The sequence below is a fragment of the Geospiza fortis genome, unplaced genomic scaffold (assembly GCF_000277835.1).
Source record: "Geospiza fortis unplaced genomic scaffold, GeoFor_1.0 scaffold172, whole genome shotgun sequence".
NCBI classification, from domain to species: domain Eukaryota; kingdom Metazoa; phylum Chordata; class Aves; order Passeriformes; family Thraupidae; genus Geospiza; species Geospiza fortis.
Genome location: NW_005054309.1, coordinates 7,938,334 through 7,954,017, shown reverse-complemented (window position 1 = coordinate 7,954,017; position 15,684 = coordinate 7,938,334). Strand labels below are relative to the sequence as shown.

Genomic DNA, 15,684 nt, shown 5'->3' with positions numbered 1-15,684 from the left:
ATATATTTTTTTACATATTTATATATAGAGAGAGAATTCATCCTGCTTTGGGCTTCAGGCTCCTCACCCCCATTCAGCTGCTCCTTGCTGCCCACCCACAGGAGCTGCATGTTTCTCCTGCAGCCCCACACTGTGCCCCACTGCAGCTGGGGCCATGGGGAGAGTTTCACCCCCCAGGGCTCTCAGCGTGGCTGGGGCAGGAGGGAGAAGCCTGAACCAGCTGCTGGGGCAGAAGCACAGAGGCTTTACAGCTCCCAGCCTGTTGTGTCAGCAAAACCACCCCTATCTCAGGACCCTTATCTGCCAGCAGTGTAAATAATTTCTAAATGAGCTGGAAGGAGGAAGAGTGATGAATGCAGTTTTGCTGGAAATGTTATCAGGTTGGGAACAGGGGTGGCTGAACACTCCCTTATCTGTCCTGGATGAGAAGTGGGGGATAACTGGGGTCTCTCCAGCCCCACTCAGGAGCAGTACAGGTCCCAGAAGCATTTTACCCTTCTGTATAAAACTGAAGAGTTTTAGCTATGTGGTTTCAATTCTGCTGTTTGTGCACTTTGCTGTGTTTATTTCTTTAGTGCCTTCTGTCCTCCCCCTGGCCCCTGTGCCAGTGATTAAGAAGATGCTGATTCTGTTGTGAGCTTTGGCACCTGGAGGCCAGGCTCAGAGCATCCTGATGGTGTGCAGGGAACATCAGGGTGGTGATTGAGCCCCAGTGCCCACTAAAAAAAAATTCCTGTTGTCCCATATTACCGTTTAAAATCCCTGCTAAACCCCCAACCTGACAGCAAAAACCATATAACAAATGTGAGGCTTAAATCATGCTTTAATGCTTGCTGGGAAGGGGTGTTTGAACTGCAGTGATGCATTAAGCTATATAATTTTTAAAAAGAAATTGGAAATAAATAACCTATTAAAACATTTCTCTCCTAATTTCTCATTTAAATCCAGAATGGACGAACAGCAATGGAAAATCTTTCCTGGCTGTTGGCTCCTGAGTGCTTTGTGAGTTTATTTATGGCCAGACCAAAGGGATTCAGGTATAAAATGCTGCTCAGGGCAGTTTCCAGGCTCAGAGTGGTCACAGAAACCCTCCTTGGAATCAATCCCTCAATCTCCTCCACGAGGACTTCCCAGGATCCAGCTGCCTCCAATTTGGGGCATGTTACTGTCCCAGTTATCCCAGCCAGCAGGAGTTAGGGCTCAAATGGCAGCCAAGGCAAGCCCAAAAGGGGCTTCATGCCAGCACCCTGCCAAAAATGCACACCCCGCAGGAATTTAGTTATTCCTGTGTCTGCAGGGCAGCAACCAGAGGCAGCGGGATGGATTTACTGGGTGGATTTAGTTGCTGCAATAGGATGGTGCTGACATGAATCCCTGCCAAGCCCCACCAGGACACCTGAGGCAGCCCCAGAGCCCTCCAAGAAATAATGGATAAATAAAATAGATACCTATGTAGAGTATATGTCAATATTATATTATCCAAAGTGAGGAGGTAACTTGATTCCTTCTGATGTGCCCAATAAGAAGCCTTTGCTTTGTTTTTGCCTGTAAAAAGAAGCAAGAATTGTTCCTTATTTTTGTCTATATTTGGTGTAATCAGATCCCTCCACCACTGAACCTCATTTCCTGCTGCTGGGTACATACAAGCTATTATTATTTATTTTTCCATGGGCCTCTCTGCTTCTAATTACTTTGTGCTGATATTATGTGACAATGTTGAGTCTGCACCTCCTTTAATACTTGCCACATGCTGAGTACATTGTAAACAACACATTTTCAGCTATTTCCTGCTATTATTTACCTCTTTATTTCTGATCTTACTATTTCTGGAGATTTAATGAAGCTGTTTTCTGATGGGGTTATTGGCCAGGAGGGCAAGCAGACAGAAAGCATTCAGATACATTAGAAGTAACTTTATTAGTGGTGCTTAAAATTGGTGAAATCTTGTGGGGTTTGTTGCTCTTTTTTTAATGGAAGACAGTGAGAGTTTTGCTGCAGCAAAAGTGATAAAAGACTGGTGGTGCAGAAAAATAATATCTCTGTATGCTCACACATAAATAGCCTATGTGGTGCTGCTACTGCTGCTCTGGCAACAGCCACTTGTGCTTAAAATGTTTCTTCTTATTTGACAGACATAAGAATTTCACATGTGTGGGATGTCTCTCATAAACTGATTTTATTTGGAGGACAGCAGCGAAACCATTTTTTGAGAAACGAAGGGGAAAATTATTAAAAAGGGAAGAACATGCCTGATATTTTATCTATTCATAAAATATATTTATGTAAGTATCTCAGCTGTATTAAGGCCTTGCAAGAGTTTTGGTGCCATTGCCCTGCTGAGCCCTGAGCTGGCAGGTGCTGGCCCTGGCCCATCTGCTGTGCTACCAGTGCAATTGGTGCTTTGTAATAGTTGGAACCCTGGTTAATGGGGTAATTTTGGGTTTTTTGTGCTGACAGGCACTGACCCCCAAGAGAACACTGCATTTGACCTGAGGCCATGGAGAAAATTTGAGTGAATTTTCACTTCTTCCAAAATTGAGTGATAGAACTGGGATTGTGGGTGTGGAGTTTGAATAGAAGTGTGCGATATCACGGGGTGGAAAACGTAAGAGTTTAAGGTTGTAGAATATTGTAATATGTATAAAGCAAGATGGAGGTTTTAGGGTGGAGGCTGGTCCTTCTTCTCCACCTTCTCCTTCTTTTCCTTCTTTGCCTTCTTCTTCTTCTCCATGAGTTTGGGCGGTTTTGTGTCATTGGACAAAAAGTCCACATTGGTGGACCAACCATGGGTGGTTGCTTATTGGGTTAAAAGTAAAAATAATTAAGGTATCATTTCTTAATTGGACAGTTTGTCCTTAAAAGGCCTTGCAGACAGAGATGGGGCTCCATTTTTAGTTTGTTGGAGTGAAGTGCTGTAGAACTCAGGGTTTGTGAGACCGTAACATAGATAAGAACTAATAAACATCTGGGCCCCAACAAGAAATATCATCTTGTGCATTTAATCCCAACCCTGGCAAAAAGAAGTTAAAACTTGGCATGCAATGATTATTCCTCTTCCCAAATTAAATCTCTTGATGGACTAGGGCTCTCAGCTGTGTGGAGGCAAAGTGGTGCTCCTGCAGCACTCACTCCTGCTGGGTTTTGTGCTTACGCCTTTTGGAAATCCTAAAACAACCTGAGCATCACCTGGGACTGGGGTGTTTCTGTGGCTGCCAAACGTGGCAGCAGCTGTGTCACCTGTGCAGCTGTGTCACCTGTGCAGCAGTCTCCATGCTGTAGGTGCATTATTTGTCCCAACAGTTTCATCCCGTGGCTGACACAGGGGCACATCCCTGCTGCTCTTGGGACAGCTCAGCCCTCCAACGAGCAGGGCTTTTCTGAGCTCTTGTCCAGCATTAAACACGGAAAATTCCAACAGTCAGTCCTGTGTGTGATCAAGCTGTTTGGGATCTTTTAACTTTCAGAACAAACATGAACAAAACTGGTGACTTCACAGCAGATTCTAGCGGAAAGAAACAATTGGCAAAGCAGGCACCTGGCTGAGTTATTGCCTGCCTAAAATCACAGAAACACTGACCTCTGGCTTTTAAAAAACCTTGCTTCAACTCGAATCTGGGTAATTTGCATAAATTTACATTTGAACAATAGCAGGCTTGGTTTCCTGCCTGCCACCTGCATCACACCTGCCCACTTCAGCTGCAAAAACATATTATGGAAGAACCACCATTTTTCTGAGGTGTTGCTTGGAGTCTCATCTGTAGACTCCAGCTATTTTCCCCATTAAATATTTTTTATAATAATAAAATAGTAACTTATTTTATAATAGTAAAATATTGCTTTATAATAATAAAATATATTCTATTTTAAAAATATATTATAAAATATATTTATATTTTATAATAATAAAATAATAATTAAACATAATTATTTAACAATAATATTGTAAAAGCTCCATTTACATTTAAAACCCTCTTTTGTGGTTTCTATGCCTGACACATACATGCACCATGACCTGATAAAAGTCTGCTTTGAAAGGAAGGATAACAAGGCAGTGTGATCCCATTAGCTCCGATTTGTGTTGGTGCTTGTTCCATTTAATCACAACAGGTTTGTTGTGTCAGTGTGCTGTAAAGGATATGTTGGCACATAAAAGCACAGCTCTGGAACACCAGGTGGGGCTGGGTTTTGAAATGGAACTGTAGTCAGGCCCTTGCTTAACTTCCTGCAGCACAGGAAACAGGTGAGTTTTAGAAATACTTGCAGCTTTACCATGAGAAACGTGACTTGTTCAACATAGCATTAATTAGTGGTCTTGTAAATGTTTTGTAACAGCATTAGTGATCTTTGGGATTTTCAGAAAAAGAAGAAAACCACCCTTAATTGTCACTTCACCACTGCCTGGTTTTCCTCCAAAGGGAAATTCCAAGGCAGTGCCCCAGCCTGGGGAAGGAATTGTGCTGTTTTATTCCCAGTGAAGTATACAAAGTCCAACACATCCTCTTACAGCCAGTTAGTTACACACACTGCTCCCTTCCTTTTGCTACCTCTGAAGCAGCAAAATGACACCACCAGTGAGGCATACACGGCACAAGTAGCTGTTACTCCACTGCTGCTGCTTCTCCTCTCCCTGCTCCAGGAACAGCTGCTTAAACACATTGGAAAATGACAAATGATACCCAAAAGCCTGTCAACAAAATTCCTTTTCCCTTCTGTAATTCTCATTTAGATTTAGGTAACAAAAGTGGCTATCATTCGACTGTAGTGCATTGTTTTGTGCTTTGTCAAGTCTCTAAATTCCCTCTAAGAGGTTTGCCAGCAAAAACAATGCTGATATAATTTAAAAAAAAATTAAAAATCAAGAAGTCAAACTTATTGGGCACACTTCAGCCTCAACTACCAGACTTGCTCATGCACAAAGTTCAGTATCAGAGTCTAGATGTACTCCCAGTTTATGATAGTGAACAAATATGGCATTATTTATTCCAGAGTTCACCAGGACACTGGAACCTGAATAAATATTCTGATTAATCACATACAGAGGACACTACATGGCACTGAAATGCATCTACATGCCACTTACTGCAAGTGCAGTCTCACAAATACTTTTTTCGTAACGAAAACACAAATCTCTCTTGGTAATATATGAAGAACTAGTTCATAGTTGTGGAATTATTTCAGAGAACACCCCACTTGTACTACAGAAGTATCTGTTTTAAAGAAATAATCCCAGAAGCCAAATGCAAGAACTGTAAAATACACCATAAAAAGAAAAACATCTGCAGATATTTTATGGGATTCAGGCACTGTCAATATTGATGGACATCTCAGTCCTTTCTTTAAGATGTTTTAGCTCGTTGCTGGTAATCAGGTTTGTCTCCACCTCCTTGTTTATCCATCAAATATAAACCTATCAAATCTTTGTTTATCTTCAGTGGGACTTGTGGTTACACACACAAATACCGCAACCAATAAGGGAATGAGGTAAATCACACAGAAAAAAAAATATTTACCATGTGCAAGCCTATTTTTGAATTAAAGTAACTAGAAGTAAACTTATATTGGTATTTTGCTATTACCTTCACGTAAGTTCACAGGAGGAGGTACTTTTAGTCACAAGCTCTAGAATTACTTGTACCAGTATGATTAAAAATTGATTTAACTCTTCTATACATGTACTGGGCAAAGGGCTCAGTTTGTTATTACAGGGATTTTCACTGGTGCCAACCGAACAGCTGATTCCTCACAGTGGAAGGAAAACTGCAAACCAAACAATTCCCATGCTGTTTTCTAATCAGAACTCCACAAAAATACCAGAAAACCAACCATCCTCTGTCCCAACAGGGTACAAAACTTTTATTCACCAATAAGTTAAAGTGTTCTTATAAATAGATGGTGTAGTCTTTTGTACTCTGCAGCGAGCCTGAGGGCAGGCTGGGTCACTCCTCGGACTCGGAGCCCTCCTCGTCCTGGCTGATCTGGAAGTAGCGCAGCTCGTACGTCTCCTTGTCGGACGCCACCACGCGCAGCCAGTCCCGCAGGTTGTTCTTCTTCAGGTACTTCTTGGTCAGGTATTTCAGGTACCTGAAAGCAGCAATTTCACCTTAGAAGCTTCTCACTGGAAACACCCCCTGCTGCTGTCTGCACTCCACCCCAGACAATGTCTTGAGTAGGGCAATACCACAGAATTATACACAGAAATAGAAAAATTTCACATGTGACAGGCAATAAAAACATATTTTCACGACAGATATGCAGGAATTTATTATTCATTTGACTAAATGAATAATGAATAATAAATAACTAACTAAATGAATAATACTAGCAAAATGTCAGTAACTAGACAGCACTAATAACGGGTTCTAAACCTTGGGGTAACATAACAGATTCTGCTGCACCTGTATCAGCAAGCAAAGGGGAGGATCTGTACCTCTAATGAATAACTAACTAACTAACTAAATTAACTAATACTAGCAAAACGCCAGTAACTAGACAGCATTGGTAACTGGTTCTAAACCTTGGTCTAACATAACAGATTCTGCTGCACCTGTATCAGCAAGCAAAGGGGAGGATCTGTACCTCCCATCAGGGCACTCAGCTCTTGTTTGTCCTAACAAACTCAGCAGTTTAAGGCTTGAAGGGTTTGTTTGCAACAACCCACATCAAGCACACGTTCGTTATAATACAACCAATTAAATAATGAAACAGCCACCCACTATATTAATTCAGTGTTATTTTAAATGTCCATCTTCCACTGATACATTGCCAAGGACCTATATAAAGTATCTCTATTAATATGCTCAGAGTCAACATTAATTAACAATCAAGCCTTGAGTTTTAAAAAGCGATTTTTAAATATCTGATATAATAAATCTGTTTCAATTACGTGTTTCACTAATATTTACAAGTGCCATGAAGGTTAGAGCTAACACCTCTCCAAATATCAGAAGTGTACTAATTGGAATTCATTTTGCAGGCAAGAGCTGAATATTAATGTGTGTTTATGGGACGTGGATTAGTGGCAGATTTAGCAGTGTCAGGTTTATGGCTGGATTTGATGATTGTGAAGATCCCTTCCAAGCTAAATTACTCTGGTTTTACATCCAACATCCCACAGTTCAAACCCCACAAATACAACACAATGAAACCCATGCCAACCTTTTAGAAAACTGCTTCTCTGATGTCACTGTGATCTTGTTTTTCAGACGTTCAATGTGAACGGTGTTGCCCAAGTTTCCAGTTTTCCCATTGACCTTAACCTTCTCCTTTAGGAACTGCTCCTGTTTCAACATTAAAGAAATAGAACACTAGGGAATGGCACCCTAGGTATGAACTAGGGAAGGGACCCTAGTCAGGAAGCAACATTAAAAACCACCATTTACTTATGTCCTGACAGAAGTATTTACAACGCAAAAATATTTTACAGAACGTAATTCTAAAAAAATCACCCCTGTGCTAAAGCAGAAAATAGTTCTATTCATGGACAAGTATGAAGTATGTTATAAAATCAATTTTTTTTTTAGTGCTAGTATTTTAAAGAACAGCTGATGATTTAACACATTTAGAATGTAGCTTTTCAACTGTAACTCAGTTACTGCACCGAGGCTTTTATTATACTATGTGTCACAAGTATGAGTGAGAAACTACGACTTACAAAATTGCCGGAATCAAAGATTCCATCTTCCACAGGATGGGTCAGGTCAAGGCAAAACTTCCAGGTTGACTTTTTGGACTTTCGGTCCTTTTGCTAGAACATTAAAGAATTCCTTACCATTAACAAACTTCCCGACCCAAGGGGGGACACACATGGCGCCAGGAGCGCCACCTCCCGGCCAGCGTGCCTCATTGCAACCGGCCTGGCGCGGCCCGACCCGGCCGCCTCCCACACGAAACCCTCCCGGGAAAGCTCTCACCGGCGCCATATCGCTCCCGCCCCGCCGCTCCCGCAGAAAGGAAGTGCGCTGGGCCACGTCGTGCTTTTATACCCGCGGTGGTGACGTCAGCGCGCTGGTCGGCGCGCGGGGCACGCTGGGAGGCGCCGGCGCTCCCGGGAAGATGGCGGCGCGGGGAAGGGAATCCCGTGTGGAATTTAATCCCGCGTGGAATTTCCCGGCGTTGTTCCCGCGGGAGGGGACGCGGTCCCACGCCTTCCTCTTCCTCCCGCACGAACCGCAACCGCCCGGCCCCCGCCCCTGGAAGTGGCCGCGAAGTCCCCCCCGGCAGCCCCACCGCGCTCCCGTGACTATAACGAGCACCATGTCCCCACAGCACTGACACCTTTATTATTTCTGGAGCAAAACACACACACACGTACAAATCTTTCCCCTGATCGTTTCCATGGTGTTGAGAACAGTAACAGAGCTTCCCGAACAGACACCGGAGCTGCCGCCGCGCCCGGCTCTCGCGGTTGCAGGGCCGGGTTTGCCCCAGGAGCAGCAGCGGCCAGGTTCGCTTACAACACACAGCACAGGACAAAGGGGTCTGCGATACAGCAAAGCACAGCAAACATTTCCTTGGAGTTCAACAAACCAAGTCACTCTCGGATGCCAAATACTGCAGGGCCACGGTGCAGGTGCTGGAGAGCCTCCGCCCACCTCGAGCCGAGCTGCGATCGCTCCAGATCCACACCTTCAGTGACATTCCCGTGGATACTCAAAATATCCTCAACAAGGTCTCTTTATAGCCTGAAGTTTAGTTCTACTGTAACAAACTACGTTCTAATTACTCAACCAAAAGAAAAAAAAATAGTGGGATTTATTGAATTTTGAATTCTGTGAGACTGACCTGCAGTAACCATAAGAGTTAGAACTGTCAACAAACTTGACTTCTTTACAGATTATGTAAAATTATCTGTATTGTGAAACTACAGACCGTGCACCATTTTCTGGGTACACTTCAGATTAGAAAAACCTGCAAGAGAAACAATGAACTTCAGCTTAAAAAAAAAACAGCCCTGAGAACATGGCTCAACCAGCAAGAGCCCAGTTGAAAAACCACCATTATAAGCAAAAATTAGAAGGATCTACTGAATTCTCAAAGTATTATTTGCCAAGATTTGAGGCAGGAAACACTGCAGTCTTTCCAATTGTGTGAAGTAGTAAGAGAAACTCAATGAACAGGAGCCATAAAAAACCACGTTATTTGGAGTGGAAATACCTCTCACCACCTCCCTGTGTTCACAGGCTTTACTCTAAGCAATTGCCATCGGCTATAAGTTTATGGTTTTGACAAAATTTAAGTGTTAAGACAGTAATACAGAACAAATACACCAGTAAGATCTGTTTTAAAGTAAAGCTATGAAAGGAGAACCTCCCTAAGCACTTGGTTATGGATATTAAAAATACACATCTCTATGGACTACTGATCACAAAGTTTGTTGCAACGATTCTGACAGGAAACTGAAGCATCTTACTTTGGAAAAAAAAAATGCTCCAAATACATGTTTTAATTTAGAAGCAACTTTTTAACCTTACTGAAACTTGGGAGATTATGCTTTAAGACATGCTTATGTACCTATGGGAAACTTCATGCATGATGCTCTGCACTTCCATGGTGTCTGAAGTGCTTCACGAAGACAAGTATATAAGAACAAACCTATAATGAAGTACTTAATCATTTAAATCTTGCAGAACTGAAGGTTGCAATAGAAGGACATCTGGAAGTCCCCAGGAGGGCTCTTCCAGCAAGCTAGAGGTCATGAAACCTCTTTCTTCAGATTGCTGTAGTACCTGAAAACTCCAGTCAGGCCAGGACTGCACTTGCAGGAGCAGGGCTTAAAGCAGCCCTGGTCCCAGAGAGCTCAGTCCGAGTAACTGCTCAGATTGTGGGCCAGTGACATCAAGAACCTGTCTTCCAACAAGGTTTTAGAGGACAGACAGGAACCTGAAAATAGACTAAAGCACTACCAGAGCAAGGACAAATTCAAGTCTTGGAGTTTTCAAGCATATTGGAAGTATTTGTAATGTGGTGATAGAACTTGCATTAGTTTGACATAGCAACCTGTGACATCCCATGTGACACCACACAGCTCAGCTTGCTGCCAGCATCATCAGCAATGGTTACAGTCACCCCCAAAGCCACAAAGCCTGACTTCCAGGTACCAGCTTGATGGAGAGGCAGACAGGAGCACAGTGCAGACTAGCCTGAACTACTCCTCATCCACTTCAGAACTATTCTGGAAGCATTTCAATCTAGAGCTTCTTTCAAAAGCAGCTTTGCCATTTCAGTCAAGGTGCTATTCATAGAGCTCACCTGCAACACGTTTTGTGCTAGGTGAGAGCCATGTGGCAGGTCCTACCTCTGCCAGGTGTCCCAGGTAGCTGTGCTTTATTACCAGAGTGTATTTATTGCTGTCTTTACCTTCACTGGTACTGCTCTCCCTGGTGTGGGAAGCCTGTGGACAATGCATGCTTCTGCCACCTGCATTACACCTCCAAGGTTTGCTAAGCCCTGCCCCAGGGTGGCCAAGGGCAGCTCAGGACAGTTGCCACGAGCCCTTTGGGGACTAGAGAGTACAAACTATGAAGCTGAAAACATTTGAAGCAGTTAAGAGCAGCATGGAGTCCAACTCTGGCTGCCAGTAGTGTGAGTTGTGCGTGCTGTCCGGGGCAGCTTCTGTGTCATCCTCCATCAGCCACTGAGCATTAAGGCAAGTTCATGAAACAATTTATCAGCTGTGAAGAAAAGTCTGAGCCAGGGACTAAGGAAGTTTCCCCACTCATGAAGAGTCACCAAGTTTTAGAATTCAAGCTGAACACCTTAGAGAGGAGCAGGCTAATTATCCTTCCATAACTATTGCTGTGAAGCCTTTTAAGCTACTAAATAGTCAGAGGCATGCATGCATGTTGCTATGACTCAAAACTCCCCAGGACAGGAGCCAGCTTCCCTAACTAGGTAGCAAGTTATTTATTTTATGGTGAAGCCATGGTTGTTCGGTATTGTCTGTCAAGTTTATGTTTTGAAAATACAATAGTTTTATTTTTCTTAAAAAAAGAATCACATGCATTTAGTTTAGGCTCAATGCTACAGTTTGTCCCACTTTCTGAAAAACGTGTGGTCCCTGTGCTACAAAAATATGGTCTGAACCTGAAGGTTAAAACCTAAAGCTGGAAGCACTGCAACAGATTCCCATGGATTTTGTCACCCTTTTATAGTTTAAGATAAATATAATAAAGGAAAGCAATTGAACTGCATTTTTCTATTTTATTTTTCAAGTCTGACAAAGGCCTCGAGTGAAAGTCTATAGCTTTAACATCCATTCTCACCTTTGTGTCCCCTTGACCTATCTATGTCTTATCCACTCAATATTCCAAAGGCCTGCCTAAACCACAGGTAGGCTTTTTTTTAAACCATTTTATCGTTACAATAAGCCAACAAGTTGGCAAAGAAGAAAACAGAGGTAATACAGTTTAGTTGCACATGGCCACTGGGGCTTGGTCAAGCCAGCTGGCATTTCTGATCACTTGAGTTTCTTGGTCTAAAAGTTGTGATTGGCACCTACAGTTCTGCAAGAGTCCCAATCCACAAAGTACTTAAGCTTTAAAAAAAGGAAAAAAAAAAGCTACTTTTATTGTCAGTTCTACCTAAAGATGTCAAGAAAAATACTATTTGTGCTCTAGGTCACTTTATAATCCTAGATACCTACCAGCTTATCTAAAAGCCCCTGAATACTGTATTTTGTCTGTTCATACAGACAAACACTGTTTTGCTCAAGCAAATAAAAATATATCCACTAGTAACACCTGATTGGTTTCTTAGATCCATAGCTGAAACCCACAGGAATGTTAAAATAGTTACAATTAAGGAATTAAAATCTCAGTGATTTTGAAAACTGCCAGTTAGCCTGCAACACTAATCCAGAATCCAGCACTGCTTTTTAACAATTCAAAAAGGAAATGAGGTTGCTTGTGAAGGCCAGAGCTTTGGTGACAATAAGGACCAAATTTATAGATCTGTGGTTTGTCCAGACCTGAGCAGGTGCCCGAGCCTGGCGATCTTCTTTACTTGCAAGGCTTTATGGCTACAGCACATTCTTCATTCATTGCACTTATGACAGATATCTGGAAGAGAAGACACAGAGGTGAGCTCCAGACCAGCCCACAGGAAGTCTTCCCAGAAGTTACAAACTTTCCCTTTTTATTATTTATCCCATCTCCTTTGAGTGCTCCAGTCCAAATGTCCGGACCAATCCCCACCCCTCGAGCCCACCCTTCACAAAGAGATACAAGTGGTCAATATCAGAGTAAGACTTCTTCATTGTATCAAGTGGGATTAACCATAACTGTTCTTTGTCTGCCCTCGCTACTTACCTGCACATCTTCATTGGCATTGAATTTTCCTTCTATTTCTTTGCCAAGATCCCCTTCTGGCAACTTTAGATCCTCACGAACTTCACCACTTTCTGTCAGCAGGGAGAGATACCCATCCTGAATGCCTATCAGCTGCAAAGAGAAGTTCATTTTCACAAGTTTAATGTCAGCACTCACCAGCAGGCAGTAGCTTAATGTAAGCAGAAGGCAGTGAACTCTACCCGTTACAATAATTCTTTAGTACTCTGTAACAGTTAAAAACCCTATTGAAATCAATTTTTAACAGAAGTTCAGTGGGCTGAGAGTTAGGGCAACTGTAGCAAAAGGCATTCTACCATCAAGAACCAACAGAATTCTGCTGGTTACTTCCTAGGAGGTGAGACACTAGAAACCCCATCTGTGTGATTTAGGAAATGTACTGCTTGCAGGTCAATGGTTCAGCTTTCTTCATCACTGAATTGGAAACAATAACTGGAATGGCATTCACTCAACAGCACTGCTTGTATAAAGCGTACAAAACACAAAACAGTGTAACTATACACTTCTCTACCAGCATCTCTACAGTGAGATACTGTCATTTACAATAAGCACTAATAAATTACAGAACATCCACCAAGCCCTGGACCACTTTTATAATGCTGTTTTCAGCCTAACCAAAAAGCCTGGGATAAGGGGAACAGCTATTTTGACAGAGCAGGTTGGAGAATGTGGAACATGTAACAGTAAATCCAAAAAATTAAAAATCCCAGAACAATAGACCACCAAGATAACACTAAGAATTTCTTGTAAGGTCTGAGTCCTAAGACAGGCTGGCCACACTTTACTCCAACAGCTGTCCCGAAGACACTAAAGACTGTTTGCTAAAAAACTGAAGTTGGCCTTTGTCAAGCAATTGCAGCTTTCCAGATTATGGGGATGTGTCAGTTCCTGACCAGAACTACTTCCAATGAAATGAGAAGATAGCAAACGTTTTACAACTCAACTGAACCGTGCTTTTAAGAGCTCACCAACCATATCACAGAAGGCTTTACAGAAGTTACCCCTTTCATTTCAGTGCAGAGTTCAGGAACTTTAAAACTATTTAATATCACCTAAAGCCACTTTCCCCACAAGGAGCAGAAAACTTTGGCAAGTTAGAATTCACATCAGATACCATTTAGGACTGTTATGGGGATTCATCTACCCCATGTAAGAGTGAAACTATAAATGACAATTTATGCTTGGATTCAAATTTAGTTATTTGAGATCTTGGTTCTCTTTTAACTGATATTAACTTGCAACAGGGAAAGTCTCCATATTCTAAAGGATGCCAGTACCACAACGAATCCAGAAGTGGTCTTGTAACAATAGCTAGAAAAAGCATGGTATGAGTTATGTCCATTACCTGTCAAGCTTAAAGACTGCTACTCTGATCTGAGGTTGTTTATACACTAAGTAGCTCTCTCTCCATCAGTGAGTTTCAACAGTTTTAGCAAGTCAGTAAATGCTAAAAGTTCAGCTATGTCATGTCTAGACAGGCAAGTCCCATTAATTCTGACAACAGCACTTTATTGAGAGGCAAATTTGGGGATGAAGAGTTTGTGTGTGGTACTAAGAGTATAAAGCCTTGTATGACTCTTAACTCACCTGGTAATCATTCCTCTTGATATTTGGGACATCCATGTTATGAGTTGACGGGCAAATATCTTCATATTTTTTACCAGTGAAGATATCAATACCGACCAAATGGACCTGTAAGAGCAGAAAAATCGCTTCAGTTAGTGCTGGTCCTAGAGAAGCAAGATGTTATTGCCATCAGTATTGCTGGTTCTACTCAGTTTCCTATGAGATCATGTGCAATCCCAGATTGTGCCTCAACCCTTTGCTTGTGGTATGAAAACATCCCTCACGTGGAGAGGGGGCCTCTCACTCCCTTCCACAGCACACTACAGAAACCCTACATGAGCAAGACCAGCCACTGTTATCTTCCACTGCCTTCTGTAGATTTACAGCAGCAAGTTAAGAGTTCACAGTGGTTAAGAACATGTTTATTTTAAGATCTAACTGTTCTAAGAAACAGGCAGTTAAGGGGAAAATAGGTGGTCATGCACAGAGATCATAGCAGCTCCCATCTCCCTTTATGCTAGAGCTTAGATGACCAGTTTAACCAGTTCTTTTCACGTCCTTTCCCTCTTGACAGCTGTTTCTGTATTTAAGAAATTTGGAACTGTCTATTAAAACAAGCCATTAAAAGAAGAATGAGAAAGGAAAAAACTAGGAAGAGAGTATTTGGACAAACCCAAACACTTTACTCCCCTGCACATATTGCACAAGGTTGTGGAAACTTACAAATCTCTCTGTGCTTGTAACAGATCTGTCTTTAAACTCTGATACACCCACCCTAAAGTGTGGCTGAATGAATGAATGAATGAAGGAGGATTTCAGCCTTGCTCCAAGCTCTGGACAGCTGCACGAGCCAACTGCTTGGGCAGCAGCACTGCAGCCCCAGACAGTGGCTGAGAACATCCCTGCTGGGACACGGGCACTCCTCTCTCAGGGCTGGAATAAAGAAAGAAGCTGCGAGGCAAAGGCGGCAGAACAGGGCCAGAGCAGGCCCTCGGAGTAACGCGTGTCCATCGAGCTGTGGATTATGTAACACAGCACGGGCACTCCTGCTCTAACACTGCAATTGTAAAAGTCTGCCGGCACGGGCAGACACAGAAGTGCTCTGGTGGGTAGCGGCAGCACAACCCAACCACGCCCTAGTGATTTCATCAGCCCCCCTTCCAGAACTTACTCTACCCCCACTACAGAAACTGATTGTGTCCCTATGAGCGTTAAGACTTTTTTTTTTTTTAAAGCGTTAACGAGTTAAACTTGGGGAAAAAAAACCAACCCCCCGTCCTCAATCCTTCCTGCTTTACAGGACTGAAACCCCTTGAGCCAGCTCTGGAGTGATGAGACACCGTGCGAGGAAGGCAAAGGCGGGACACGGAGCCAGATGAAACGCTACACCCTTCCCTGTGGGCCAGCCGGGAGCCGCAGGGCGCACACTGCGGGCTGGGCGACAGCCGGGCCGGCAGCGCTCACCTTGGCGTGGCCGTGCTTGCCGGTCTTGGAGGTGGACATCTCCACGATCTTGCAGGGGCGCCCCTTGAGCACCACGAAGCCGTTCTTGCGCAGCGCCGAGCACTGCATGGGGTAGGTGGAGGAGGCGCCGGCATCGCCCGTGGTGAAGTCGAGCTCGTCGGCCATGGCGGTGCGAGGGGGAGGGCTGGCGGCGGGGGGGCTGCGCGACAACGAGAGAGGGTCGGCTCGAAGCCCCGGCGGTCAGAGGGAGAGAGGGGGACGGACACGGACCCAACCACGCACCGCGGGGAGCGCGGGCCGGGCTCCCCCG

General features: G+C 43.4%; 2 protein-coding genes across 2 annotated transcripts; both read right to left on the bottom strand.

The window, feature by feature from the left end:
* Positions 1-5,825: 5,825 nt before the first annotated feature.
* Positions 5,826-7,976, bottom strand: RPL22L1 (ribosomal protein L22 like 1). Its single transcript, XM_005419037.2, has 4 exons — positions 7,911-7,976; positions 7,652-7,744; positions 7,156-7,277; positions 5,826-6,081 (listed from the first exon to the last, which is right to left on the bottom strand). The coding sequence occupies exons 1-4, from the start codon at positions 7,917-7,919 to the stop codon at positions 5,937-5,939; spliced, it is 369 nt and encodes a 122-aa protein (XP_005419094.1). The 5' UTR covers positions 7,920-7,976; the 3' UTR covers positions 5,826-5,936.
* A 280-nt stretch (positions 7,977-8,256) lies between these two features.
* EIF5A2 (eukaryotic translation initiation factor 5A2) lies at positions 8,257-15,669 on the bottom strand. Its single transcript, XM_005419036.2, has 4 exons — positions 15,375-15,669; positions 13,932-14,036; positions 12,306-12,437; positions 8,257-12,056 (listed from the first exon to the last, which is right to left on the bottom strand). The coding sequence occupies exons 1-4, from the start codon at positions 15,537-15,539 to the stop codon at positions 11,997-11,999; spliced, it is 462 nt and encodes a 153-aa protein (XP_005419093.1). The 5' UTR covers positions 15,540-15,669; the 3' UTR covers positions 8,257-11,996.
* Between the last annotated feature and the right edge of the window lie 15 nt (positions 15,670-15,684).